At 35.5% G+C, this 27,092-nt stretch overlaps 4 protein-coding genes across 5 annotated transcripts in view; 2 read left to right on the top strand and 2 right to left on the bottom strand.

Moving 5' to 3' along the window:
- LOC134849916 (UDP-N-acetylglucosamine transferase subunit ALG13 homolog) overlaps positions 1–27,092 on the top strand; it is a 342,028-nt gene that overhangs the window by 167,541 nt on the left and 147,395 nt on the right. The window lies entirely within an intron of this gene.
- LOC134849933 (uncharacterized) overlaps positions 1–27,092 on the bottom strand; it is a 222,837-nt gene that overhangs the window by 85,979 nt on the left and 109,766 nt on the right. The window lies entirely within an intron of this gene.
- LOC134840004 (chymotrypsin-like elastase family member 3A) lies at positions 3,742–4,260 on the bottom strand. The gene has a single exon (XM_063855634.1). It carries the CDS (start codon positions 4,258–4,260, stop codon positions 3,742–3,744), a length of 519 nt encoding a protein of 172 aa, XP_063711704.1.
- On the top strand, positions 11,375–15,783 carry LOC134839993 (uncharacterized). Its single transcript, XM_063855624.1, has 4 exons — positions 11,375–11,530; positions 12,076–12,195; positions 12,439–12,570; positions 15,565–15,783. Exons 1-4 carry the CDS (start codon positions 11,375–11,377, stop codon positions 15,781–15,783), a joined length of 627 nt encoding a protein of 208 aa, XP_063711694.1.

The following is a 27,092-nucleotide window of genomic DNA, read 5'->3' as shown; positions in this document are numbered from 1 at the left end:
ACAAGGGAAAAAAAGACAAATAGACGGTTCATGGCTCTTCGGTTCTTAGACTCATACAAGTTTATGCTCTCTTCATTGAGTCAGCTAATTGAAAATCTGCCATCAGACGGATTTTAGCTGATGGAAACACAATTTGCATCAAGGGGTTACTCACAAAAGTAAATGGATCTCCTTAAGCAAAAGGGCTACTAGCCATATTCCTACGTGAACAGCTTCAAAAAAATTGATGAAACAAAACTGCCAGCAAGAAGATTGTGGATAAACAGTTTACAAGGGGCAGAAGTCGGCGTTGACAAAATGGAATACAACCATGCGATAAAAGTATTTTACCAGCTATGATGCAAGAACGTAGGAGAATACAAGGATATCTATTTAGCGTCAGATGTTCTCTTTTTAGCATGTGTACTTGAGCAGTTCAGATCTGTTTGTCACAAAACGTATGGACTGGACTGCTCCTTTCGCTACAGCGCGAGCAATCTTGCAGGCGGCGCGTTCTTAAAATTGTACAGGGCGGATTTGAGACTATTAGCAAAGCATGAGCACTTGGATATAACCCAAAAATTGATCCGCGGTGGCATGTCATCTGTATATGCCGAGAAGTATTGTAAAGCGAACAACAAGTACACAAGCTCATTTGACCCAAATGAAGAATCAAGCTTCAGAATTCACATTGATGCGAATAACTTTTTACGGGGAATTATGGAGAATTATCCACTACCACTACGTTGAAAAAATTTTGCCACAAATACTGTTGACTAGCCCGGATTCTCAATTGGGATACGTTGTGAAATGCGTTCTCGAAATACCTGAAGATTTGCAAGAATACTTTCAAGGTTTTTTCATCGCGCCTACGAAGGAAGTAGTTACAATGGATATGCTCAGCACGGATCAAATCGAAATGGTTGCCCGACCGAATGTTAGGAGCCTTCCTAAAAAAGCAAAGCTGATGCAAACCCTAAACCCGAAGCACAAGTATGTTCTCCATTACTTGACCCTTTTTCTATATGTTCAACTTGGTATAGAAGTCAAACAATTGCATCAAGTGCTACACTTTAGGCAAGCAAGATGGTTGGCTTCTTTTGTTCAGCTGAATACCGAACTCCCGAGCAGGACTTCCACAAAAATCGAGTAAACTCTGCATTCGGAAAAACTATGGAGCTTATGCTGAATAGGAAGAATGTTGAAATTGTAACCACCAAAAAGAGCTTCTAGAAAAAACATCTACGAGCAATATGAAACCGTTCAAAATAATCAATGATCAAATTGCCACGATGTCCTTAGAGGTTTCAAGCGTGAAGTAGACTAAGCCAAGATTGGTTGGGGCAGTAATTTTGCTCCTCGCAAAAAAGTATATGTTTGAGTTTCATCACACAAAAATGAAACCAAACCTCGAATTGGAATTATTATACAGCTTTACCGATAGCTTCATATATGCCGTGAAAACCGAAGTCATCTATGAAAACTTCAAATTTTATCAACAAGATTTCGACTTTTCCAACTACCCCTCAGAGTTCCCGCTGCATAATGAGGAAAACAAAAAAGTCGTTTTGAAACTGAAAGACAAGATGGGAGGGAAACTTGTGGAGGAACATGTAGCCCTGAAGCCAAAACTATACTCCATACTGGACAAGCGTGAATTGATTGCTTGTTACGTAAAATAGTTTCTAGTCTAGTTCCCGTTTTTTTTTTTAAAAAAAAATATTTAGTTTTGTGAAGCTCTCGAAAAAGCAGCCGAATACTTTTCTTACCCCAGATAAAATTTGTCTACTCAATACTGGACAATGTTGATTTGATCATTTTTAAACAGAACAGTTTCTTGTCTAGTTCCCGCTCCAAAAGAGTTATTTTGTGAGGCTCGCAAGAAAAAAACACCCGAACACTTTCAGTACCCACTATTATTAAATGTTGTCTTGTTTAGATCTGAATCAAAAAATTTCGTCAAAAGGAATTACAAAACTCGCGCAAACAAAACTACTTCATGCCCAATTCAAAGAATGCCTGTTCGATAAAAAGACGCTGCGTTTGAACAATTATGCGATAAAATTGAAAAAACATGAGATACAGACTGTTATAACTAACAAAATTGCAATTTCACCTTTCGATGGTAAGCGCTTCCTCAACTTCGATGCATTCTCAACTCTTCCTTTCGGTCATTGCAAGGTTCCCGAAGATAATTTTTTCTGTGATATTATAGATAACAGTTTGAAGTAGAACATTTGAAGAAACTGACTCTAGTGATATGAATTCGTCACCTGAAATAGTGTGCAAACAAAGAAAACTTTCAAAGAAAAAGACTGATTACCATTGCTAAACTGTTTGCCTAGTTTTAAATTAAGCTTGTTCGCATTTTAAAAAATTGTTTGTACTGCAATAATCCTTTATATGGTTACTTTCTTTCCTTAACTCCTAAGCTGAAGTGTTTGTATTAACATGATTTGAAAACAATGGGAGGAAATCCACTCCAACATTTATATACCATTTAAGAATTCTACTACTACTTTTTATTATATATCATAACAGGAGTGACTTATTATAACATAGTCATTTCATAGCACTTAGGATATAAAACATATGGTTTTATTTTCCTCTTTGGAGTGCCCGTGTGGTTTCAAAATTTGTTTGGAGCGCCTATGTTCATTCATTCATTCATTCATTCATTCATTCATTCATTCATTCATTCATTCATGGTTTTGGGATTAGGCCCCGGAGCACCCCTGTGTAGGTACCCCCCCCCCCTTTTGGAGCGCCGGCGAAGTAGACTACTACTTGCAATTACGTGCTATGATGGCTGAATGCGTGATGATGCGATGAAAGGTATAAAGAACAGTAGTTTTCGCATTATTCTAGTTTTCCACCTCAATAGTTTAGTAATTTCTTTGCATTTTGACAAGGTAGAAACCGTTTTTCAAAATTGGAATCCAAATTTGAGGGTAAAGTGGAAAAGAGCCGAAAATGTTTGCCATAAAACTTTCAAGAAAAACGCTTGCGCTCACATTTGAATTCCAATTTTGAACAAGACTGCTCGGCTCTTTTTCCTTTCCCCCCCCCACCTGCAAATTTTTACATTTAATTTTGTTGACCACATTGTCCAATTGTTATGCAAATTTACATACAGACTAATAAGGCTACGACAAACATATTTGGTCTTCATACTCAACCTCGTAAAACCACTCGTTACACTAATATATTGAAGCTCGTGTGAGGTGGGGGGGAAAAGAAAAAAGAGCCGACTGCTCGTATCAGGGCAAAACCCTGAATGTTTTGATTGATTTTTAAGGTTTATGTGGTAGTAATAGCCTTTAAAAGTTAATTGTAATAGAACAAAATGAAATTTTTTTTCTTCTAAAATTTGAAATTTTTCATGAAAATCATCCCCTCACACGCCATATAAAGTAAAAAAGGATAGATTCCGCTACTTGTAACAAATCAATTATGGCAATTTTATTTGCTTAATCTCGTAAAAGGGATCTGGAAAAGGCCACAATTTGCCCTGTTTTGCTTATACCAGAAGTCATACTTTGGCTCTTTTTAATTTCCGGCTCTTAGACAAGTAACTCCTAGGTAGACTATTGTACTTGAGCTTCAGAAAAAAAATGGGGGAACTGGAAAAGAGCCCCACTTTCACTATGCGTAGCCGATAAAACAGTTAGCTTGAAAATTTCATGTCTGACCTCCTTAATTTAACTACTGTATAAATTCAGATGCTTTAGTTGATTTTGTGACAGAAGCATTTTAAATTGTTTAACTGTTCTGATGGATTGTTTGTTCAATCCAGTCTTCGAAGTAGGGCACTTTCATGAAGATGGTTACACCACCTAGGCAGTTCTCACTTCCGTAGCTCACGACACCATAGAGACACATGGCATCGTCCTCTTCGTCAACGGGGAACAAGGGGCCCCCACTGTCGCCATAGCAGCCTTGTTTATCACCCCCCAAAGCACATACTTCCATCTCTGAAACGGGTGTATGGCCCTTCCATAGTTTGGGACAGGTGGTTGTCTCTCCTAACTCTACTTCCTGCAGCCGCAAATCTGTAGGCTCCTCTTTTTTTGCCTCTCCGGTTATTGGAGCGATGGGGTGAATATTTCCCAACCCTACCAGCTTCAGCTCCAATCCAGTGCTGTTGAAGTCCTTGCCGCACAGAGGCAGCACATGAGTTGTCCTTGGAACTTTTTCGGACAATTTCAGCAGCGCCACGTCATTCATTACAGTTCCGCCGTATTCGTATTCTGTGTTATTATATTCTTCGTGAACAAACATCTCTCCTTCGATGTAGTCTACTACGTTTTGGGCACTTTTCCAGTTCCCCCATTTAATGTATTTCTGAAACTCAATTGACGAAAATCTATTCAAAGTGACTTTGATGATCTACATTGCGATGAACAAACAAGTGAACGCATATTCATACAAAATTTTAGCTCTTTTTCCCCACTTGCAATTTTTTACAAGTAAAATTACTGTTCCCACCAACCGATTAACAAGAAAATTTGCATGCGGACTAATCGGGTCATGACAAACATATTTGGTCTTCATAATTAACCTTGTAAACCCACTCATTACATCATGACATCATGAAACTGATGCTCATACGAGGTGTGTGTGTGTGTGTGTGTGTGTGGGGGGGGGGGGGGGGGGGGGAGGAAAAAGAGCCAAAATTTCTTACATTCAAACTGCTGCAAGAACAATTTTTCAACAATTTTTATTTTTTTACGTGGGGATGGGAAACTGGAGAAGATCCCAATTGTGGAGTTGAGGTCGGTGAAGTCGCCGATTTGGACCAGAACGGAAGATATGTTGGGCAGTGAGAGACAGTGCGATGCCGTGAGAACCCAGAGGGGACGTATTACTGCGCCTCCACAAGTCATGTATTCTTCCTTGCCCTCCTCCGAGAAATCAATCTCGATTTGAACAAAAAAGTTTCTTCGTTTTGCTGCATCGTGTCCATTTATTATGGACCTGCGAGAACTTGGTGATGAGGTTCTTATTTTGCGTCCATTTAAATTAAAACACTCTGCAATCTGCAGACCGGAAAGGAACAAGAAAGTGAAATCAAGAAGATGCAGCCGCATTTTGAGGAGATTAGTTTACAGATGAGATTTTTTTTGTATTTTTTTTGAAATGAATGACGCGAGTAAAAAACGCGGTACTTTTATCAAATTTTCCCTGAATTTTTTCAATTTATTTTCTTTCGATGAATCAAAAATTTATGAGGTATTACAGGCTTTTTCCGCTCCCCCTTAGTTTGCAAATTTTTGGGTTTACTTGATACTTTTGCATGCTAAGAATCAGGGAGCCGGTTGATACGGTTAGTCCGAGAAGAGCAGGAATGAACAGGTTAAGGAAACGGAGAAGCCCAGTCATCGTCGACAGAACGTGGCAATTTCAAGCGGAAAAATTTGAGTTAGGCAAGAGAGCGTGTAATTTCATAGTTTAACAGGAAAGGGGGATAAGGAGTTTAAGGAGGTGGAAGGGGGGCTAAAACCGCAAGTTTAGGAGGTTGGTGTACGCCAGCAAATTATTGCAGCCACGTGAGGAGAATAAAGAGTTTCACGAAACTGTGAAAAACTCCTTGGAGTTTCTCGGGAAGTTGTCTGTAACCGTTGCTTCCGATGGATGGAACACTAAGGCCACGGTCAGCTTAGACGTCATGAAAGAATAAATAACAAAATCCATGGGGCTATAGCGAAATTGAGTTTTTTTTTAGTAAACCAATTATTGCTTCTTACAGGCCCTGGTTAATGATGCATTGAAATGGTCGTTTAAGAAAGATCCTAATTCCGGTAACGATGCAGAAAAAAAACTTGTTTTTTGTTGACAATGCACCGAGGAGTCAGTTTAGGCAAGCTGTCATTTTTTCTCTCAGCTACGAATTGTTTCACTTAGCGCATTAAAAAGAGTGTACGCAAAAAATTGAAGTACAGTCAAACGTGTTTGTAGTTTTGTAGATTCTACTCCAACTTCAGGCTTAACTTCATTTTCTAACTTTTCAATTAATTTGATATCGTTTTCAGTATCTTAACAACATTTACTTATATTACTCAACGCCCAAATGGGAAGTGTCTTGAAAAGCGAATCTCTACATATCTCAGAAACTCTGCGAAAAGAACCGGGTATAAGCTTGAAAAAGTTGATTGTTCATAACTTAGCTATTATACTAGCAGTCTCAAAAAAATGCTTTTTAAGAATGGTTATCACGCAAAATAACTAACTAAAGAAAATTTCGATCTAACGCACTGTGTTTGGAATTGCCTCGAGCTACTGGTGAAAGAATTAAATACTGCTCTACATCTCTATGCTGTATCGGAATTAATTTTGAGTAGTTCAATTTTTGCGTTTTTACACTGTCGCTTGACGTTTTACATTTCTTGACAAATTTTGCATATGCGAATCATCAAGCAATTTTGGAAGAGAAATTTTGTCCGAAAAATCAGCTCTGGCAAAAAGAATTTTTTATTAGATCCTTAGCTCTTTTTTCAAGTATTTCTGTCAATGTGTTTCTGTCAATTTACGATATTTTGTACGCTTTTCTCGAAAAACTAGTGCATGCTTTGTTTTAATCGAATAGTTAGAGGTAGATGAAGCTTCAACAAATTATAATATCAACTGGAGCAACTCTTGGAGCTCCGACCAAAATAAAAAATGAGCAATGCACAGGAAATTGCACGCCTTTTTGATGAAGAAACACTGGCATTTTTTGGAGAGCAAAAAATTGTTGATGAAAATTTGATCCAAAAAAAAATTCATTCGAAAATTTATTTTTAGCTGTACTAACTCCAAACTGCGTTTTGTCATGTTACTTAGCCTCATTTTTTTTATATAACCAGTATTTTCTAGTAGGTAGACTCACATTTCAAAAGAACAGTTAAACGTAATTTCTGTTTTAAATAGGAGACATGTGATTTAAAGATATGTTAAAAAGCCTCGTGACAAGCCCGAAACCTTTATACTTCTCTATAACGTCGATAACAAGTTTCTGAGAAAAAATTTTCTTGGAAAATTAATTAACAAATGAGAACCTTTTGATTACCTCTAAACTATATATCTTGATTTTATCCACGCTCACGCTGTGTGAAGAAGAAAATTATTTTAAAAATCTTAATGCCTTGCATTAATAATTTTCAAACTTTATACAAAAGTTTCAGTCACAATTTCTAGTATAAAAATGTATTTCGTTAAAATAAAATACGCGTTTAAGTAAAACAGGAGATATAACCAACAATACTGCTTGTTTCGGCGTGAAGCCGGTACTGATCCGACTGCATTTTGTGCAATATTCTCCATAAAAAATTGAAGAAAAAAATTCAAAAATTTCAAAAAAAAAACAAAGTCTATGTACAATTTTATATAGAAATGTATCTGAGTACTGCTACTTGTGCCTCACTCGACACAAATTGGAGTAACTGAAACATCAAAAATGAGTTATTAACAGGAATTATATCCCAATTAATTATCCCAAATGGGCCAAATTGGCAATATTTAAATCCCCATAGCTTTACGATACATGGCCACAGGTGAAATATGTTCTTATTATTGAGCTCAGGAAAACAATGTCTTTCGGCTGATTTGAAAAAGCTCCGTCAAAAATGGCAGGTAAAAACTTAAAACTTCGGAACAATAACTATCCAAATTTGAAGTAATTATCCTTTTTCAAACGCGTATATCTTTAACGCTCAGCTCAGCACATCTTGATTTTCAAATGGCTTTAAATTATTGGCTTAATATGTTGTGTACGTGTTGATGACCGAATTTCTCAGCAGAAAAACATATTGAGCACAGTTTTTCCGTAAGTATCGTTGAAAATCGGCCGGGGGAAAATAATTTTAGGTTTTACTCAATTTGGTTATATCAAGAACAAGTTTGATAAAATATGGGTTTTCAAAAGTACACTAATCTCTCTTTTTTTGCAATTTCTTTTGCAATTTTTTCTTCATCTGTTAACTTGATATTTTGAGCAGTTTGCGTTTGCTGTAGTTCTTGGGCTTGCAATAAGGATTATTTCTAATAGATAATTTGAATTGAAGAATTACTTCATAAATGCTCGCCGAGGAAACAAAGTTTTTTCATAATGAATAAGTTTGGAAAATTAGGTGTGCAAATTGTTTGTATAGTTTTCAAAATGGCGTCAATTAAATTTCCCTGGTATTTTTGGTAAATAATTTTGGCTAAAGTTGCCTCCTTACCAAAATTATTTAACCGAAAATCACTTAAGCATTTCATTGATTGTTTTAAACGAATCGGTCCCATTTTGGCTGCACTTAAGTTTTATTTCTAAATAATTTTGGGATCTTGTTAACTATCCCCCCCCCCCTTTTGGACCTTGTTAACTATTTACCCCCTATGCTTGTATTATTTTTGACAACCATTTCTGTAAAAAAATATGCATTTCAAAAGTGTCAACAATGAAGTGGGTTTTAATTTTCGCGCGTTCGTATTTGTATCACTCGCTTTTTGTATAATGCCCACGTAAAAAGTTTTAAATGGATGAAAATTGAGGCCACCAAATCTCTGAAAATTGAAATAGGGGGCGAAATAGTTAACAAGATCCCAATTTTTTTATCTGTTCTTAGGGGGTAATTGTGTTTTCACTAATTGCAGATTGAAATAAAGGCGGCTTAAAATCGTGATAGTTAACCAGTATCATGAATACCAGTATCATGACCAGTATCATGATTTCATGAACCAGTTTCTACAATTTTTCAGGTATCGGACGTCAGTTGTTTTTTTTTGTCCAATAAAAAATTAAACTGAAATAACGAATAACAAAAGTTTTTTTAGTGACAATAGAGTCGTTTTTTTTTAAAACAACTAAGCATTTTAACCTACAATCGAGTTGCCACAGGCTTCAGATGTTTTGTTCAGCCGTGCTGACAAACCCACATTCAAATCTGTTTCTCACTCGCAAACTTATTGAAGACTCAAATTTTTTCATTTTTTTCTCACTCAACAAGAAGTTTGAGACATCCCTGGTTTGTAGTAAACATTTAAAATAAAATGAATTTAATTTTGGCCGTGTTTTTTATATGTAATAGTTTGATTTCTATTGATTCTGTGTATAATTGGAGTACCGCTGCTTGTTCCTCGCTCGGCACAAAACTAAAGCAAGGAAAATTTCAAAGGTGAGTTAACCCTATCTAAATTTGAGATGCATTTATGGCCTTGGGTTGAATCTAGGGTTTTCTAGATTGTGGATTTTTAATTGTTTTTTTAAACGTCAAATTTTTTGAAGCTCGACTATATTGACTTCTTGAGATCTCTCGAAACATTTTAAAGACCTTATTTTGGCATCCACTTTCGCAACGCCGGCAAATGTACAAAAGAGGGTGCGTATCTCTGGGTAACTCAAAAGTGTTTTGTAGTTCTTCTATTGTGCTATCATAGTTTAAAAGTTTCAGTCGTGATACGTTTTCCGAAATTTTGTTTTAAAATGGCTTTTTAAAATATTTCAGTTTTTTGTCAGACTGAATTTCAGCGATCGTCCTTCTAATGTATTAAACTGCTGAACTTAAACAAAAGCTTTTTATGCGACTCGGTGAGGTTTTAACAGGAAATACTTGACAAAACTTTTGTACAACATAAAAAGTATTGAAGGCTCAAATTGAACAATACTTTTTTTTCTGTCATTTTTCATTACTTTAAGGAAACTCAAAAATTGTCACTTTGGCCAACTTTGAATAACTAACTAATTAACGCGCAGTTTTGACTGCTCGCAAAATCCTGAATGTTCTGACTGCCTCTTAATCCGTATCGAATAGAATTTTGGCGAAAGAATGTTGAAAAAGTTAAGATGAAGTTAAGATCCTCCACCCAAGCGTTCAGTATAATTTAAATTTGCTAAGCACTGCGTGTGAAAAGCTCAATTCTGATTGGTCTAAAAACTCCCACTTAGAACCAGGTTAAAAAAAGGGGGGAGGACGATAACTTGGTCCAATTAAAAATGTTGAACAAAATCAAACTTCGAGTGAATTAATGCGACCGATTCCATTCTAGCTAGCCTCAGTTCAATTTAAAACACTTTTGTTGTGCTGGACAAACCGCCACGCATAAAAACAATTCGCGTTATGTTTTCAGGATTATATATAATCTTCAAATTGCGCTTAAAACAGTCCAGAGAGCGCCCCATTTGTCAATTTTCAAACTTCCAAAACGTAAAAAATATCTTTTTTAACTTTGATTTCAGGGAGTCGATATCATCAATGGGGCATAAAAACGTCTTGTTAAAAACTATTATTTCAATCGCCGAAAAATCATTCGATAAAAAACCACACCTAACATGAAAAAAAATTTTGTTTTCTTTCGAAAATCGGAACAATTACTAACAAAAATTTCTGATAATGTGTGTCAAAAAATCAAAGTTTTCAATGTTTTTTTTTATAATACGCATAAACTTTTTTTTTCATCCGGCGAAGAAATCAATCCAAAAATGATTTTAAGTCATAAGAATGTTAGGCTAAATACATTAATTCTGACTTAACATAACCTGAGGGAAGAATATTTTCAAACAAAATCTGAAAGACATTTTTAAAAAAAAACATTTATTTCAAAAAATATCCCAGTTTGTAAATCAAAAACAATTACACGTTAAAGAAGAGTAGAAAATTCAGATTTTTACCCAGATACGAGTAGTCTTATTTTTTGGAGAGTTTCGGGCAATCAAAATAACAAAAAAAACATCTTTCATTCTCAAAAAACTTCTCGACTCCCTTAGTTGAAATATAAACTATGTTAACGGCAGATATTGAATTGAAGCTCAATTGCCGCATTGGTTCCTTGAAAGAATCAAATTATCACACATTTTAATCAAAAATGGCCGAGGGTCTGAAACAAACAAGATAATTTTTGGATCAACCATACAATCTCCTTCCCTAAGTGACCAACCGTAGAATTTCCCCTCTAATTATTTCTGTATAATGTATGCATTTCGAACAAAGATTTGACACATAAGATTTGATTTGTCAAATTTGAATGGTTAATGACCTAAACTAACGTATTTTAAATCATTTTTCTCTAAATAACCTGTTATTTTTCTATAAAGCTAAGGAATACTCAAAGTGATTTCCTGAAAAGTCCATATTTTCTCCCCTCTAAATCAATTTGGGGGAAATTGTACGGTTGACCCATTTTTTTTTAAAGCTTTTCACAGCAAGTTAACCATTTTTTTTTTTTTTTTTTTTTTAAATCATCAAATCAAAATAAATTGGTTTCGAATGGTGCTTGTTTTTCGTTATTGATTTTCATTCCAGCTATTCTTCTATTCCAAATACAACGACAAAATCAATTAAATGCCCAAACTCTGAAAAAAGCCACATTTTTGTTATGCTTTTCGACATATGTTTTCATTACTGTAATCAGAACCCTATTGTTGTTCCGGTAAAGAATGGAGAACTCGGATGGGTCGCTGAAAGAGGACGACTTGTTTGCCATGACCGTGCAGTGTCATCACAACAAGTTCAGAGAAGCGGCTGCCCTCCCCCCTCTCCAGTGGAATGCCCAATTGGCCTCATTCTCCAAAGCATGGACTGCCACTCTCAAGGCATGAACACATTAATCAAGCAGATAGATCATTTTCAAGATATACTTAATTTGAACGCTACGTGTGAACGCTAACGCGCATTCAAGAACGTTTTTTTTTTGGTTCTTAAATTAAATTTTGTCATAAATTATTATAATAATAGCTTAAACAAAAAATTATTGCAACGCAAATTTATGAAATTGAAATTTTTGCAAGTTTTATGGGCACAAACGCAGGCTGGAATTGATGCTTTATCAATATATAGAAAGGAGTGAGTTGCTTCGCGTATGGTATATTTCAGAACTTTAGCTACTTTCAATTTTTGTCGACCTTTTTTAAATGTTGAACAGACTGATTTTCTAAGCTTCAGTCTTTTTTTTTTCGAAAAAACACGTTTGCCTTAAAACGCCTGATTGCTTGAGTATAGGAAAACTTCCAAACGCGAGAAAATTTTAAATGCCATAGGCGTTTAGTTCTTAAAAAGGGTTAAACAGAAACTCACCGTTTACTCCTATACCGTTCATTAGTCTCGTGATTTTTTAATGAATCTGCTTGAAATTCTTAAGGAAACCAAAAAGTGTGGCTTGGGACACAGCAGTACGGGAGACAGGAGGTCACTCGGAGGTTTCGTCTACGTGGGAGAAAATTTAGCCAGTCGATCAGCGACCAAGATAACGGAAGACCAGGCGAGTTCTACCGGTTAAAACATCATCCACCGAATCCCTAGCAGTACTACAAAGCTTGCCATTTCAGTTCGCAAAAACCGACAATCCTTAATTTTACTCGCACGATCAAAGCGACAAAATTAACTATGGCTATTGCTATTTTGGATAACTCTGATAACACTGCACGAGTGAATTTAATAGAGTAATTTGGTGGAGAGGGGGAGAAAAGAGGGTAATGCATGTATTAATTAGATTTTATTATAGGCTCCGGAGAACGCTATTCTGGGAGTGGAGGGCTGGTTTGACGAGATTGAGGGCTACCAGTACAGCGCGTCTGAATACAGAACCTGTGCCAAACAGAGCACAGCTCCCAAAGTAACTGGACACTTCACACAGGTAACATATATTGGGGCCCGATTTTTGGAAGGGCCAAATGGCAGATAATATCCAACCAATCAAAATTCTGACTGATCAATCTAAATAGTAATAGGTCGACATAAATGTAATTTTCAATAAATCCTTCAAGTATAAGGCATTCCCCAATGCAAATTAATTTCTACGGACAGCTGGAAAAAGTTTGGATAGATGGGTTTCGCAAAAAAGGTTCAGCAGTTTTGTCGTTTTATTTGATATGTCAAACTCCCATATATTGCTCTTGAACCATCTCAGAACTAGAGGCGGATTGATTTATCGTTAGGATGCTGAAAGCAAAAGGCTTTAAAAGCGTCTAGAGAGTTTAGTATTACGAGTCCGTTATTTTCAATTTGTTTAATGTGGTTGGTTTGTACTGCACTGGTTTGTACTGCAAGATTTTCCAAGGAGAACTCAAGCTTCAATATTTGGATGGTTCATCGATAAGTGGACAATTCTGGATCAACCGTAAAGTCTCTCCCTAAGTGACCCATGGATTTTCCTCTTCTGTATTTTATGCGGAATTAAATTTCAGAACTAATACATTTTTGGGGAGGAAATTCTACGGTAGGTCATTTAAGGGGAGGGAGGGGGGTAGCGACTGTACGGTTGATTTTGAACTGTCGCCTGTTATGTATTGTCGCCTCACATTTCGAGGCAACATCCAAAATTTGAAGCTTGAGTTCTTCCTGGAAAATTTTTGTTTACTGCATTACAAACCAACCACATTAAACAAACTGGAACTTAATGGAGTTAAGCTAAACTCTCTAGGTTTTTTTGATGGGGAAGAGTAAATTTAACTTAAAATCAAAATAAATTGGTTTCGAATGGTGCAAGGAAAAGTTTTTCGTTGCTTGTTCACAGTTGTCATCCTGTGTTTTTATCTGGGTACTTTTACAGCCTTTTGCTTTCAGTAGTCTAACAAAAAATCAATCTGTTTCTTGTTCTGAGTTGGTTCAAAAGTAATACTTAGAAGTTTGACACACCAAAAAACGACTAAAAATGTTGAACTTTTTTTGCGAACTTTTTTAGCTATCTGTACAAATTAAGTTACATTGGAAAATGTCTTATATTTGAAGGATCTATTGAAAACGAATTGTGGGTCATGATTTGAACATAAATTGCGGAGCAACAGTACAAATCAATTTAGGGGGATAAAATTGAGCTATTTTATCAAAGAAGATAATTGATACAAAATTAATATTAACATTTTAGGTTATTTTTCCGACTTTCGATACAAAAGTAACGGAATATTTGTGCTCGGGGTGGGTTTTTTTCTTCAGACAAACTTAAACTTTTTAACTAGCCATTTTGACGGATTTTTTGTAACTCATTCAAAATGTATTGTTATCTTGAGCTTAAATTTGAAAAATTATTTCACCTGTGATCATTTTTCGTAAAGTTATGGGGGTTTAACTATTGCCATTTCGGCCAATTTTGACAATTAACGCGCTATATATTTCGCGCTATTAATGCGTAAGCGGAGATTTAATCCGTCTTAGAAATCGTTCCAATAGGTTGAAAGTACCTTATTTGCCGCAACTGATTTGTAACAAGGAGCGAAACCTATCTTTTTGTACTTTATATGGCTTGTGGGGGATAATTTTCATTAAAAAATTTCAAATTTTAGAAAAAAAAATTTTCATTATATTTTTTACATTAATTTTTAAAGTTATTACTGCTCCATAAACCTTAAAAGACAGTCGGAACATTCAGGGCTCCGCTCTGATACGAGCAGTTTTGTTAACAGTATGAAATAGCTACTCTGCATAAAAAGTTTTCTCGATTCGTTTTTTCTGCGCGCTTGTTTGAAATGAATATATTCATTTCAAATAAGCGCGCAGAAAATACGACTCGAGAAAATTGTTTATACGGAACAGCTATTTCATATTGTTAACAAGACTGCTCGTATCAGGGTGAATCCCTGGATGTTCCGACTGCCTTTTGAGGTTTCATGAGCAGTAATAACAAAAATAAAATTAAAATCATAAAAAAAAAAAATTTATGAACATCATTCTCCCACACGCCATATAAAGTACAAAAAGATAGATTTCGCTCCTATTATTATACCAATTATGGCATATAAGCTTTCTTGAACCAATTTGGAACGATTTCTAAGACGGATTAACTCTCCGCTTACGCGTTAATAGCGCGAATTGTATCGCGCGTTAATTGTTCCAAATTGGGCAAAATGGCAATCCTTAAACCCCCATAACTCTACGAAAAATGGTCACAGGTGAATTATCTTTTCAAATTTTAGCTAAGGACAACAATAGCTTTTGAATGATATAAAAAAGTCCGTCAAAAAGGGCTAGTTAAAAAGTCGAAATTTGTCTGAAGAAAAAAAACCCACCCCGAGCACAAATATTCCGTTACTTTCGTATCGAAAGTCGGAAGAATAACCTAAAATATTAATCATAATTTTGTATCGATTACTTTTTTTTATCAATTAGATCAAATGATTTCGCCGAGTGATTTTGAAGCATTTACCTTGTATATCAATGCTATGATGCTTTCTGCGATGCTTCGACTTTGTATATCAATGCAAAAGTTGCACAAAAATATTTTTTCTTCTTTTTTGTCAAAAAAATATCAATTTTTCCGAATGCTTTGTTATGCATCAGATTTTAATAGACTAAAAAATTATGGGGAAGTTGTACGGAGAAGTTGTACGGTTGATCCACAGCTTGTGCCGGACTTAAGCGAAGTGGAGTAAGCGTATTCAACTTGCTAATGCCTTTTTACGAGTTGTCGCTTGTTACAAATTGTCGCGTTACGAATTGTCGCACTATCTTTGAAGATGAAAACATAAAAACAATCACTATTATGCGTTTTAGCTCACGTTTTTAAGAGTCATTTGGAAGTTTTCAATTTCGATTCTTAACTTGATTTCATAAGCCTTTCGAAGTTTTCTTTTCAAAGCAATTTAGGCAGAAATTGGAGTTCATTTTAAAAACAAAGCAAACCGTTATTTTTCAGGTTATGTGGCAACAAACTACAGATGTGGGCTGCGATTACGCCATCTGTGAGAAGGGGCCCAATCCCAATATGGCCACTATAGTCGTGTCCTGCAACTATGGCCCCGGGGGAAACATGGGGGGAACGAATGTGTTTGGGCCGGATAACTTCTGTTCTCTGAGTGAAGCACCGGTGGGCAAAGGCAAAATCACCAGCTGCGGAACCCCGCCCAAATGCTGAAAGAAAAATTATTCTTGAACAAATAACTCTTACAAAAGGATTGAAGTTAAGTTCAATAATCGTTTAGGTTCAATGCTTCACCGTCTTCAAATCTAAAAAGATGCATCCAAATAAAATGACACCGCCATATGACAAATAGATGTCGGTAATTATAACCAGGAATTCATGCATGCGCGTGTATTAGCACAAGAACGAAAAACTTTTGAGTATTCTAAATGCAAAACATGTCTACTTTTTTTACTAGCCACCAGGAAGTTAAAATTGAAGTTTTGAGGGCCAGCATTTATTTATTTTCCTGCTCCCTGATTATAATGCATGGATTCAATCGAATGCAGTTATGAAAATTATCAATTTGGGTGCTTGAAAATGAGTCAATTATAAAAAATACAAATTATTTGTTCATTAATCAATTAAATGTCAGCTAGAAAAATTGAATATATAATTTTTACCAACTGTTTAAGAATGTTGCACTGGCGAAAGTGTTAGTTTTTGCGGCCCTTCTTTGCTTATTTTTCGAGCATGGAACTTCTCTGTTCTATTTCATAACACTTGCATTGTTTTAAGTGTATGTGCCGAGATTGAATTTCTGACACGATGTTTCCGCTCAAAATTGTCTGTTGGAAACCAGCACTGTGCTTTTAGACAAGTGGATTAAAAGTTTTTTGTTTCTCCGTATTTAATGATCGCCAGCAGTAATAATCAAAGCTTTAGCCTTTATTTCCATGTTGCCTTAGATTTTAAATTATTGTTACAACTTTTGTAACGAAAGTAACGGAATATTTGTGCTCGGGGTGGGTTTTTTTTCTCCAGACAAATTTCGACTTTTTAACTAGCCATTTTTGACGGAATTTGTTGTCCTGAGCTCAAATTTGAAAAAAATATTCTACCTGTGATCATTTTTCGTAAAGTTACGGGGGTTTAAAGGTTGCCATTTTGGCCAATTTGGGACAATTAATGCGCGATATATTTCGGGCTATAAACTCGTAAGCCGAGATTTAATCCGTCTTCAAAAAGGTTCCAATTCGGTTGAAGGAAGCTTATTTGCCATAATTGAGTTTTTAATAGATGCGAAACTTATCAGTTAGTACTTTTTATGGCGTGTAGGAGATTTTTTTTTTTAATTTTGTTTTATTACATTTAATTTTTCCATGTTATTGTTTGCTTCATAGGCCTTAAAAGGCAGTCGGAACATTCAGAGCTGCGCCCTGATACGAGCAGTTTTGTTTGTACATTAGTCTTAGAAATGTTGACTTTTTTATATACAAAAACGCGGATGTTACACAAAAATACAAAAACTTTTTTTACAAACAAAAACGCAAAAATTTAGTACTTAAGGTATCAGATAAAATGCAGATCTATCGGATATTTTACATAAGAACGCTTCAATAAAAAATTTTGCTCAATTTATTAAGTCTGTAAATTGAACAAGACAGCTCGTATATCAAGGCAAAGCCCTAATTGTTTCGGTTGCCCCTTCACTGGTCTCCCATAATTTTTGTTAAAGGAAATGTGGATGAAATTTTGGACAACTAACGCAATATTTGCGTACGCGGTTATTCAACCAGCTTATAAACAGTATCAAATTGAGTTGAAACAAGTTATTTGGTGTCCTTAAATTCTGACTAGATGCTAAAAACATCAGTATGTACTTGGTATAGCGCGTATAGTGGTTTTGAAATTTTCGAAGAAAAACTCACTTTACCAAATTTATCATTTTCATCAATTCTTGTTTCCACTAAATTTTTCAAAAACGCTGAAGCAAGTTGGAACATCCAGAACATCCTATTCAAGGGCAGTCAGAACACTCACGACATAGCCCTGACATATGAGCAGACTTGTTGTTCCGACTTTCGAAGATAACGGAATATTTATACTCGGTGTGGTTTTTTTTATTCAGTCAATTTTCACCGATCGAAATAATACCTTTCAACAAAATTTTTTTCTTCCTCATTGAAGATATCGACTTCCTGAGTTCAAATTTAAAAATATATTTCACCTCCGATTAATTTTTGTAAAGTGGCAAACAACCTCGATTCGAGCAGGCAAGGGGTCGGCAAGATTATCCAACAAAACGTTCGAGCTGCAGTTTTACGTTCGAAAAAAATTGTTTGCTTTCAACCAATTTAAAACTTTTGTCTTTATAATTTAACAAACAAAAACAAGTGTTCTACTTTGGTTGAAAGCAAGCAAAATGTTCTTTTAATGCCCAAACTTATGCCAAGCTTACAAAAAGATTGTTACCATGACCATGTCTGTCATTATATAAGCTGCCTAGTCTAACTTAATTACGAAATACAAGTCAAAATTACGTAAAACAAGTTTATGTGAAAGATGAAAGGGGAGTGGTGTTGAAGTGGTTACGTCTCCGCCTCTCAATCAATCGAAAGGTGGGATGTTCGAGGCCCACCATGATCCGTGCTCGTTGCTTGAGGGTGAAGCAACATTACCCAGCTCAAAAAAACTAAAAAAATTGCATGTAGTTCCTAAACAGGGGCACAACAGCGGTTCGCCGTGATGAGCTGTACAGCTCTAGTGTTGGTCCTTTCCCCCGTAGATGAATGGTCTGAATCTTAAAGCATAGTTGACGAGAACAAATGTCGAATGGCCAAAGTTGCTATCTTTGAATTTTCGTTGAAAAAAGCCTTCGAATGCTCACCAAATCCCGCTGGTTTTTATATGTAACGGAAAAGCAATCAATATTTTTTAGAATCATTCTAAGATATGATTTCTTGAAGACAAATTCTTAAAACCGTTTTGATTCCTTTTCGATATACGTCTAAGGTTTCTGATTGATCGAAAAGTTTCCATCATTTGGTCACTCCTTCAAGAAATAACCCCACTTCCTCCACCATTTCATGCAAACTTATGTTGAGAAACGGAAAAATGAAGACAACTGCAATCATTTTGCCCGAAATACAACAAGTTGTTTGTTTTTGACCCACTTCAAGATGCACATTTTTATGTTATGTAAAAAAATGTGAAATTTGATCCTTCATATTGGTCTGCCTAAGTTTTCCGGAAAAGTAAGTATCAGAAAGAAAATGAACAGCTATTTTAACAAAACTGCTCTCCTAGTGTTCTTGGAGTGATAAGTTTTCAGGACTTTTTTTGCAAGAAACTTTACGTTGGTGTATAAAGTCTGACAAAATTTCAACTCCTGCATTATTTTAACTTAGGTAAAAATGCAAGTTACTGAAATGTTTTGGTTTTTCAGTGCTTTTATGGTCTTTGCAAGTCTCTAGCAGACACTTAGTGACAACTTTTACCGTGTTGCTGAAAAATCATTTCCCCGGAATCAGTTTTTGAAAATTGATCAAAAGTATAGAAATCAAAACTTCTGAAGATAGAATGAGTAGTTTTGTTTTTTTTTCAAAAAAGAATTATTAGAGTTTTAATATGGTTATAATTGAAAAAATTTGTGAAAATAATTTGTTTTCTACTTATTATTGTTTTATCATATTTCTTTTTTCCAATAATTTTTTCCTGTTTCTGTTGCAATTTTGGTTGTTCAGTGTTTCACGATTTCTGCACGTCTGCATTTCTCTAGCAGACACTTAGTAACAACTCCTACCGTGATGCTGAAATATGTTTCCCAGTAACGAGATTTTTGAAATTGTTCGAATGCATAGAAATCAATTTTTTGATAAAAAAAAAAGATTAGCTTGACTTTTTTCAAATATGTTCATAAAGAGTTTTGATAGAAAAATTTCGTGTAGGTAATCAATTTTTTTTGCTAATTGCTCTTATCATTAGGTGAAAGAACTATTAGGTGAAATAAGAAGGGTTCTTGATCCCAATATGTTGTCTGCCTTTCAATAAGAATCGTGCTAGTTTTGGGTCCAAAGTTGTAGTTATGGGTTACTAACGCAATTTTTGGATGATTTGCTAATCTCTATTCAACTATTAAAGTATGAACTGAAGTCAGTAGCACTTTTTTTGCCCAAAATGTAACATATTGTGCGTTTTTGACCCACCTCACGGTGCATTTTAATGCTCTCTGAAAAACAATGTAATATTTGACTTTTACTTCATTTTGGTCCGGTTAAGCAAAAAACGGTTTGCCAAAAAAACAGTATTAGAAAGAGATGAAAAAAATAGGCTTTTTAAACTATTTTAAACTGACCTCTTATTTTGCAAGAAATTTTAAGGTAGTGCATGAAAACGGACAGTTTGTTACTCCTTTTGTGCATCATTTTAATTGAACTTGCAGTAAAAATGCAAGATACTAATTAATTTTTAATTTTTTAGTTGCAATTTTGATTTTTCAGTGCTTGTATGGTGTCTGCAAACCTCTAGCAGACACTTTGTAACAACTCCCATTGTGGTGCTGAAATATGGTTTACTCGAAACGTGATCTTTGAAAATTGTTCAGAAGTTGAGTATTGATGCAAAGTTTATTGGTTAGCTTCGATGTTTTTTCAAATAAAAATTTAAAAATGTTTTGAATAAAAAAAATTGCGTAGTTGATCAATTTTGTTTCAATTTATTACTCATTATTTAATTGAATGTTAGATTTAAAAAAAAATGTTGTATATCCCGAAAAGTTTTTCCGCCATTTAAAGTGAATCGTGTTGCTTCTGCGTTTTTTTAATTTTTCGAGTACGAAGTTGTAATCATGAGATACTAACACAGTTCTAGATAATTTGCTGGCCTTTTTTCAAGTTTGAATGTCTTCCAAATCCATATAATTCACCGCCAATGCTAAATGTTGCCTAGAAATTGAAAATTTTGTTCAAAAATTTTGAAGTATTTTTGGGGGTTGTAACTTGCAGTTCCTCATAACTTCACAAAATTATATCGATAATAGGCGAATAAGATATTTTAGACCATGAAAATGTGAGTCAAAAATTCGAAGGTTATCTGGAGACAAACTTCGAAACAAAAATTTCGTGCAGTCATGCATAGGAAGTTTATTTTATTAAAACTGTGTTTATCAGGGCCATGTTCCGGTTATTTTTATTGTATTTTCGGGTTAAGCAATTAAATTGTCTTCAAAAACATTCATAAAACTCTCATCGAATTCGAAAACAAGTTTTTCTTTAAACAAATACCCCCCCCCCCACCCGTTTGAAAATCAAAGTATCACAAAAAAAATCTGTGTTACAAAACATGTTCTGATGTTTTCGTTTTCTAAATATTTTCAGGATCGACTGTACAACTGGGGTCAACTTCATTTATCCAGGAGCGGATCTAGGATTTTCTCGAGGGGGGGGGGGGCGGGTTTTCAAAAAATTTCGAAATTTTTGTCGACCTTTTTTTAGGTCGATCAAATTGATTTTCTGAGCTCTCCTAAATCACTACAAATACCCCATTTTGACCAAAGTTTCTGCCGCGTTTTTAGGCAATTTTTGGAAAATTTTGGCCAAAAAATTGCGTTTTTTCGGCGCGCGCTCCCCTCTCGAAATTAGTATATATTGGCGCCAAAGGCGCCTTTAGAAAATTTTTAGGGTCCATCACCAAAAAATCGATATCTCAAAAAAGTACAAAAGTGGGACCGTTTGGGTCGGCAGGGAGTCAAATTCCTGAGAAGAAGGCGTCCGACCCCCGACCCCCGCCCCCCTAAATCCGCCCCTGCATTTACCCTTCATTGTTCCTTGACGTTTTTCAGCTTATTTGGAGCCATATTATTTCAGCCTTATTACTATCAGAGACGTTGTCCAAATCTTTGAAAAAGAATTGAACGTTTGAAAATCAAATTTTTCTTTATTTAGTGCAGTGATGTTTAGAGCTGTTTTTTCTGAATTCTCCCGATAACACAATGTTACAGTAGCGTATAACCGTATCATTTGCCTCCGTTTTTTTTCAATATCGCCACTCAGGTAACCTGGTTGTACATAATCTTTAGGCGCAGACCACCGCAAAAATTTTGAAGTAATTTGGCGCGCAAACACCTAAATGTGAATTATTTTTAGTCTCTTACCCAAAATCGTCAAACAAAAAGAAAATTAATCATACCGATAATTCCAATAATAATAAAAAATTAATTCATGATGCAACAAGTTTTACTGCTTAATTTAATCATCTTTAAAACGCTTCATCCTTCAAATTTCGTGCAATCTATTACAATACGGTGACACTCTTATGCAGGTTTTCAATTTGAGCCATGAGAACGAGTGAAAAAACTGTTTACCAAAAAAAATCGTAACAGTTTGCTCAAAAAATTTTCACGACCTTTTGATTAGGTCGACCATATAGATTTTCCGAGCTCTCCTAAAGCAGTGAAAGACGCTGTTTTGACCAAATTTTCTGCGCCGCAGGCAAATTTTTGAAAAAACAGGTCAAAAAACAAAAAAAAAACGTTTTTGGGCACTTTTTGGAAAATTTTGAATAAAAAATCGGGTTTTTTTTGGCGCGCGCTCCCCCATCAAATTAAGTATATATTGGCGCCCAAGGCGCCTTTAGAAAAATTTTAGAATTTTAGGGTCCGTCACCAAATATGAATATCTCAAAATAGTACAAAGGGGGGACCCTTTGGGTAGGCAGGGGGTCAAATCCCTGAGAGAAAAAAGCGTCCAACACCCCCCCTCCGCCCCTGGTTGAGTCAGGTTGATATAGCGGTATCTGGGATAGCCAAGGTCTAGGGTCGATCTAAGCCTTTCGCAATTTTTTTGTTTGAAAATTGTTCAAATAAAAAACACTTATAGCATATATATTCATCATTTTCTTTGAAAGTAGAATCAATTGAAGGATAACGAACTAGAAGGGCGCACATGCTTACGGCTGAAAGCAACAACGGGGATGAGCAAATTACGTACAATCTGGCTACTGCTGCAAAAGTTGAAGTTGAAGCTTACAAAGCGAACCAGAGGCACAACAAGGCTGGAATATTAATTTCAAACAGGATATGACTTTTTTGCGAGTGAATTTCATGGATGAAAGTCTCTGGGATATTTTCCCCTCCACCTGCGAACGTTTTCAAGAAAAACGTTTGATCACATTTTCCGATTGCTACAAAAATTGGCATGGCGCGGACTGTTTAGGCTCAGACACTATCGGTCTTCATATATTTACCCTTACCAATGCCCTCATTGCACCATAAAAAGATGCGTTCGTGAGTTGGGGTGGTTGACTAACGAATAAGAGTCAATCTTTGGTCGGCTCAGTCTTGGAGAGGTACTGTAAAACAGCTTCCTGTAAACATGGTGGCATTTGAGGTGTTGAGTCACGACAAGCGTTCTCTGTTCCAAAATGTGTGTGGTTGTTGCGCATATTTTCTCAATCACAATCGCCCGTTAAAGAAGTTGTTTGGATCAGTATCCCATGAAAGGTAGGAAGACTTCAATGAAACCTGGAGAAAGGAGCTCATGAGTTATGTAAAGGACAACTTTAGTGACTTTGAAAGACAAGGTGATACCGGCAAAGTTTTTGGCAAATTTTTTTGTCAATTAAGTTGGGAAATGCCCGAAAACAAAACACCCCGAACACAAACAATTCGTTACTTTATTCTAAATTTTTAACACTTTTTGTTCTGACTTTCGATACGAAAGTAACGGAACATTTGTGCTCGGGGTGGTTTTTTTTTCTTCAGACAAATTTCGACTTTTTAACTAGCCATTTTTGACGGAATTTTTTTATATCATTCAAAAGGCATTGTTGTCCTGAGCTTAAATGTGAAAAGATATTTCACCTGTGATCATTTTTCGTAAAGTTATGAGGGTTTAAAGATTGCCATTTTGACCAATTTGGGACAATTAACGCGCGATATAAATCGCGCTATTAACGCGTAAGCGGAGATTTAATCCGTCTTATAAATCGTTCCAAATTGGTTAAACGAAGCTTATTTGCCATAAATGATGTGTTACAAGGAACAAAAACTATCTTTTTGTACTTTATATGGCGTGTGGGGGATGACTTTCACAAAAAATTTCAAATTTTAGAAAAAAAAAGTTTCATTTTATTTTATTTCATATAATGTTTTTATGTTATTACTGCTGCTCCATAAACCTTAAAAAGCAGTCGGAACATTCAGGGCTTCGCCCTGATACGAGCAGTCTTGTTGGTCCGACTTTCGATACGAAAGTAACGGAATATTTGTGCTCGGGGTGGGTTTTTTTTCTTCAGACAAATTTCGACTTTTTAATTAGCCGTTTTTGACGGAATTTTTTTATATCATTCGAAAAGTATTGTTGTCCTGAGCTCAAATTTGAAAAGATATTTCACCTGTGATCATTTTTCGTAAAGTTATGAGGGTTTAAAGATTGCCATTTTGGCCACTTTGACCAATTTGGGACAATTAAAGCGCGATATAATTCGCGCTATTAACGCGTAAGCGGAGATTTAATCCGTCTTAGAAATCGTTCCAAATTGATTTGTTATTTTGGAACGATGCCATAATTGATTTGTTAATAGGCGCAAAATCTATCACTTTGTACTTAATATGACGTGTGGGGGGATGTTTTTACATAAAATCTCAAATTTTTTCAAAATTTTTTTAAATTTTTTTTTATTACATTGAAATTTTTCATCTTATTAATGCTCCATAGACATTGAAAGGCAGTCGGAACTTTCAGGGCTTCGCCCTGATACGAGCAGTCTTGTTTCATTATATGCTCCACGTTTAAAAAAATTATCAAGCCTATGATTCAACAAAAACTTAGTAACAAAGATTCCGAATCAATCTGAGTTGTTAAATGTAACCACACAAAACTTCAACCCAAGCAAATACAAAAGACAAATCTGACACCTTGATTGAGAAGCTAAAATCATAATCGGAAATTGAAAAATGGTCTGCATTACAGTGTTCTATTTTTATTAGAAAAGACACCCCCCACACGTTGCTAATTAAAGTACAAGTTTAATTTTGAGCACATAGTAATGTATCATTTAGAACAACTATATCAATTCAATATGGAACTTTTTTCAGCCGGACTGAATCGTCGCTATTGCGTTAATAGCACGAAATACGTTAAAAGCGCGCGGTAATTGGCTACACTGGCAACTTTCAAGCCCTCGTAACTTGGCAAAAAAACTACCCCATGTTACATATACTCTAATTTGAGCTCAGAACAATATAATTTTTCCAATGAATTAAATCAATTAATTAGATCCCGTCATTGTTATTTAAAAGCAGGGGCGTTTAGGGGGGCGGTGGCGGACGCTTTCTTTTCGGAATGCTGATATAATAATTTTGAGGGGGGAGTGCGCCCCGAAAAAACACAATTTTTTTGTTCAAAGTTTTGCAACAAATGCCTAAAAATGCCTTTTTGGCCTGGTTTTTCAAAAATTTCAAAACAGATTCTCTATAGTTATTTGGGAGAGCTCAGAAAATTGATTTGGTTGATCATAAAAAAAGGTCGACAAAATTTTCCAAATTTTTTTGAAAAGAGCCAGCCTCCTCGAGAAAATCCTGAAGCCGCCCCAGTTGAAAAGTCAAAATTTTTCTGGAAGCAAAACCATCCCGAGCAAAAATATTCATTTTCCCTAGAATTCGAATCAATATTTGAAAAGAAGTTGTGAGAAATCACAGATTGTCTGAAAACAGAATTGGAACAAAAGTGGATATGATTTTTTGTGAGGAAAGCTCATTCAAACTAGTAAAAATTGTATTTTTCAAATTCAAAGGTGATTTTTTTCCCACGCGTTATCTCAAAACACAGGTGTAGCTTTGACAAAAAAGTGCGAAACAAAATTAAAAGTTTTTGAGTCGTTATGTGTTATATATACTGTTGTTTTTAATTGTTAAAAACGTTTGTTATTTAAGACCATTTATCCATGATGGAAAGGACCAACAAATGAGTTGTACAGCTCATCACGGCAAACTGCTGTTGTGCCCCTCCTTAAGAACTACATGTAATTTTTTAATTGTTTTCTGGGCTATGTATTTGGTATGATGCCTCACCGTCAATCATCGAGCACGGATCATGGTGGGCCTCGAACATCCGACCTTTCGATTGCGATGCGGAGACGTAACCACTTCACCGCCACTTCTTCGATCTAGCACAAATTGATGAAACTCTTCTGTAGATTTTTAATTGGAGCCATAAGAGTACGCAATTGTGAGTTAAACGTTATACTTTGTAAAATTTGCTTAAATCCATTGTCACAAAAATTGCACTCACAGCTGCTCGTATATCAGTGCAGAGCCCTGGTTGCTTCAACTGCTTTTTAACTCTTCTCGAATAGTTCGATTAGCTTGTTCCTTAATCAGTTCAATTTGGAACGATTTTGCAGTACGAAGTAGCTCATCAAGCAAAAGTATATAATTTCACCCCTTCAGCATGAAAGCATTAAAGGACCAGTTAAATTAGGATAGTCCTATTTCAGAGTAATCGTTGAGCCAGGCTGGTAGAGTGGTGTTTTTATTTGAAATCGGTCTGAATAAAAGATTACACCAAGCATATAAATTCCCTCCTCAAAATTTGGAACATTTAAAACTTTTTATACAAGCATGTTCAATCAATGGTACAGATGAATTTTATACGCGCCACCTTGTGTTTTGCGCAAACTTAATTGTTCGTAAAAAGAACTGATAGATATGAAAGTTGCCCAAGTTTTTAAAACTCTAAACGCCGAATGTTTTCTTGGAAAATTGAGCAGCACCTAAAGTCTATATATCGAAGCTTATTGTTTCGACTTTCGAAGAAAGTGACGGATTAGTTTTGCTCGGGTGGTTTATTTTCTCCGGACAAACTTCGACTTTGTAACTAGTAGTTTTGTATTATGTCCCGAATGAGATATTCTTTACAGCTGCATTACAGCTTGAGCTTTCAAAAGTATCTGCAAGATCAGAAAAATCACAAAACGAGACTGCTCATATCATGGCGATGCCTTGAATATTCCGACTGCGCCATAATCGTTTTGGGAAAATTAATTGATAAGGAAACTATTAATGATAATCTTTCTAAATCAATGGACTTTTTTGAAAACTATCACCGACACGCATTTCAAAGAACAAACATATATAGCATGCCTCAATTTAACTTGGCGGACAATTTATGAACCGGATTAAATTGTCGCTTACGCAATAGCACGATTTATATGGAAAAGATATGGAATTTGTCTAAGGAAAAAAAGCCACACCGAGAACAAATATTCCGTCACTTTCTTCAAAAGTCGGAACAAATGAAATTTCTGATGGTGGGCCTTGATTTCATCTGGTAGAATTAATTAAAGCCAAACATAAGGTTTCTTAGAATTCGAAAACCATAAGAAACTTGAATCCTGCCTTTTTTTTGCTATTTTTGATGAGATGTTTTTGTTGGTAATTTCGTCTAAGGAAATATACAGACGATGACTCAGATATTCTCAATTTCTGGAATGTAACAGAAACTTTTTAATGGATTCCAAAAATGGGAGTGGCGTCTGTTGTT

This window comes from Symsagittifera roscoffensis, chromosome 1, assembly GCF_963678635.1.
Source record: "Symsagittifera roscoffensis chromosome 1, txSymRosc1.1, whole genome shotgun sequence".
Taxonomy (NCBI): Eukaryota; Metazoa; Xenacoelomorpha; order Acoela; family Convolutidae; genus Symsagittifera; species Symsagittifera roscoffensis.
The sequence above is the reverse complement of the archived record's forward strand: the minus strand, read 5'-3'. Positions and strand labels throughout refer to the sequence as shown.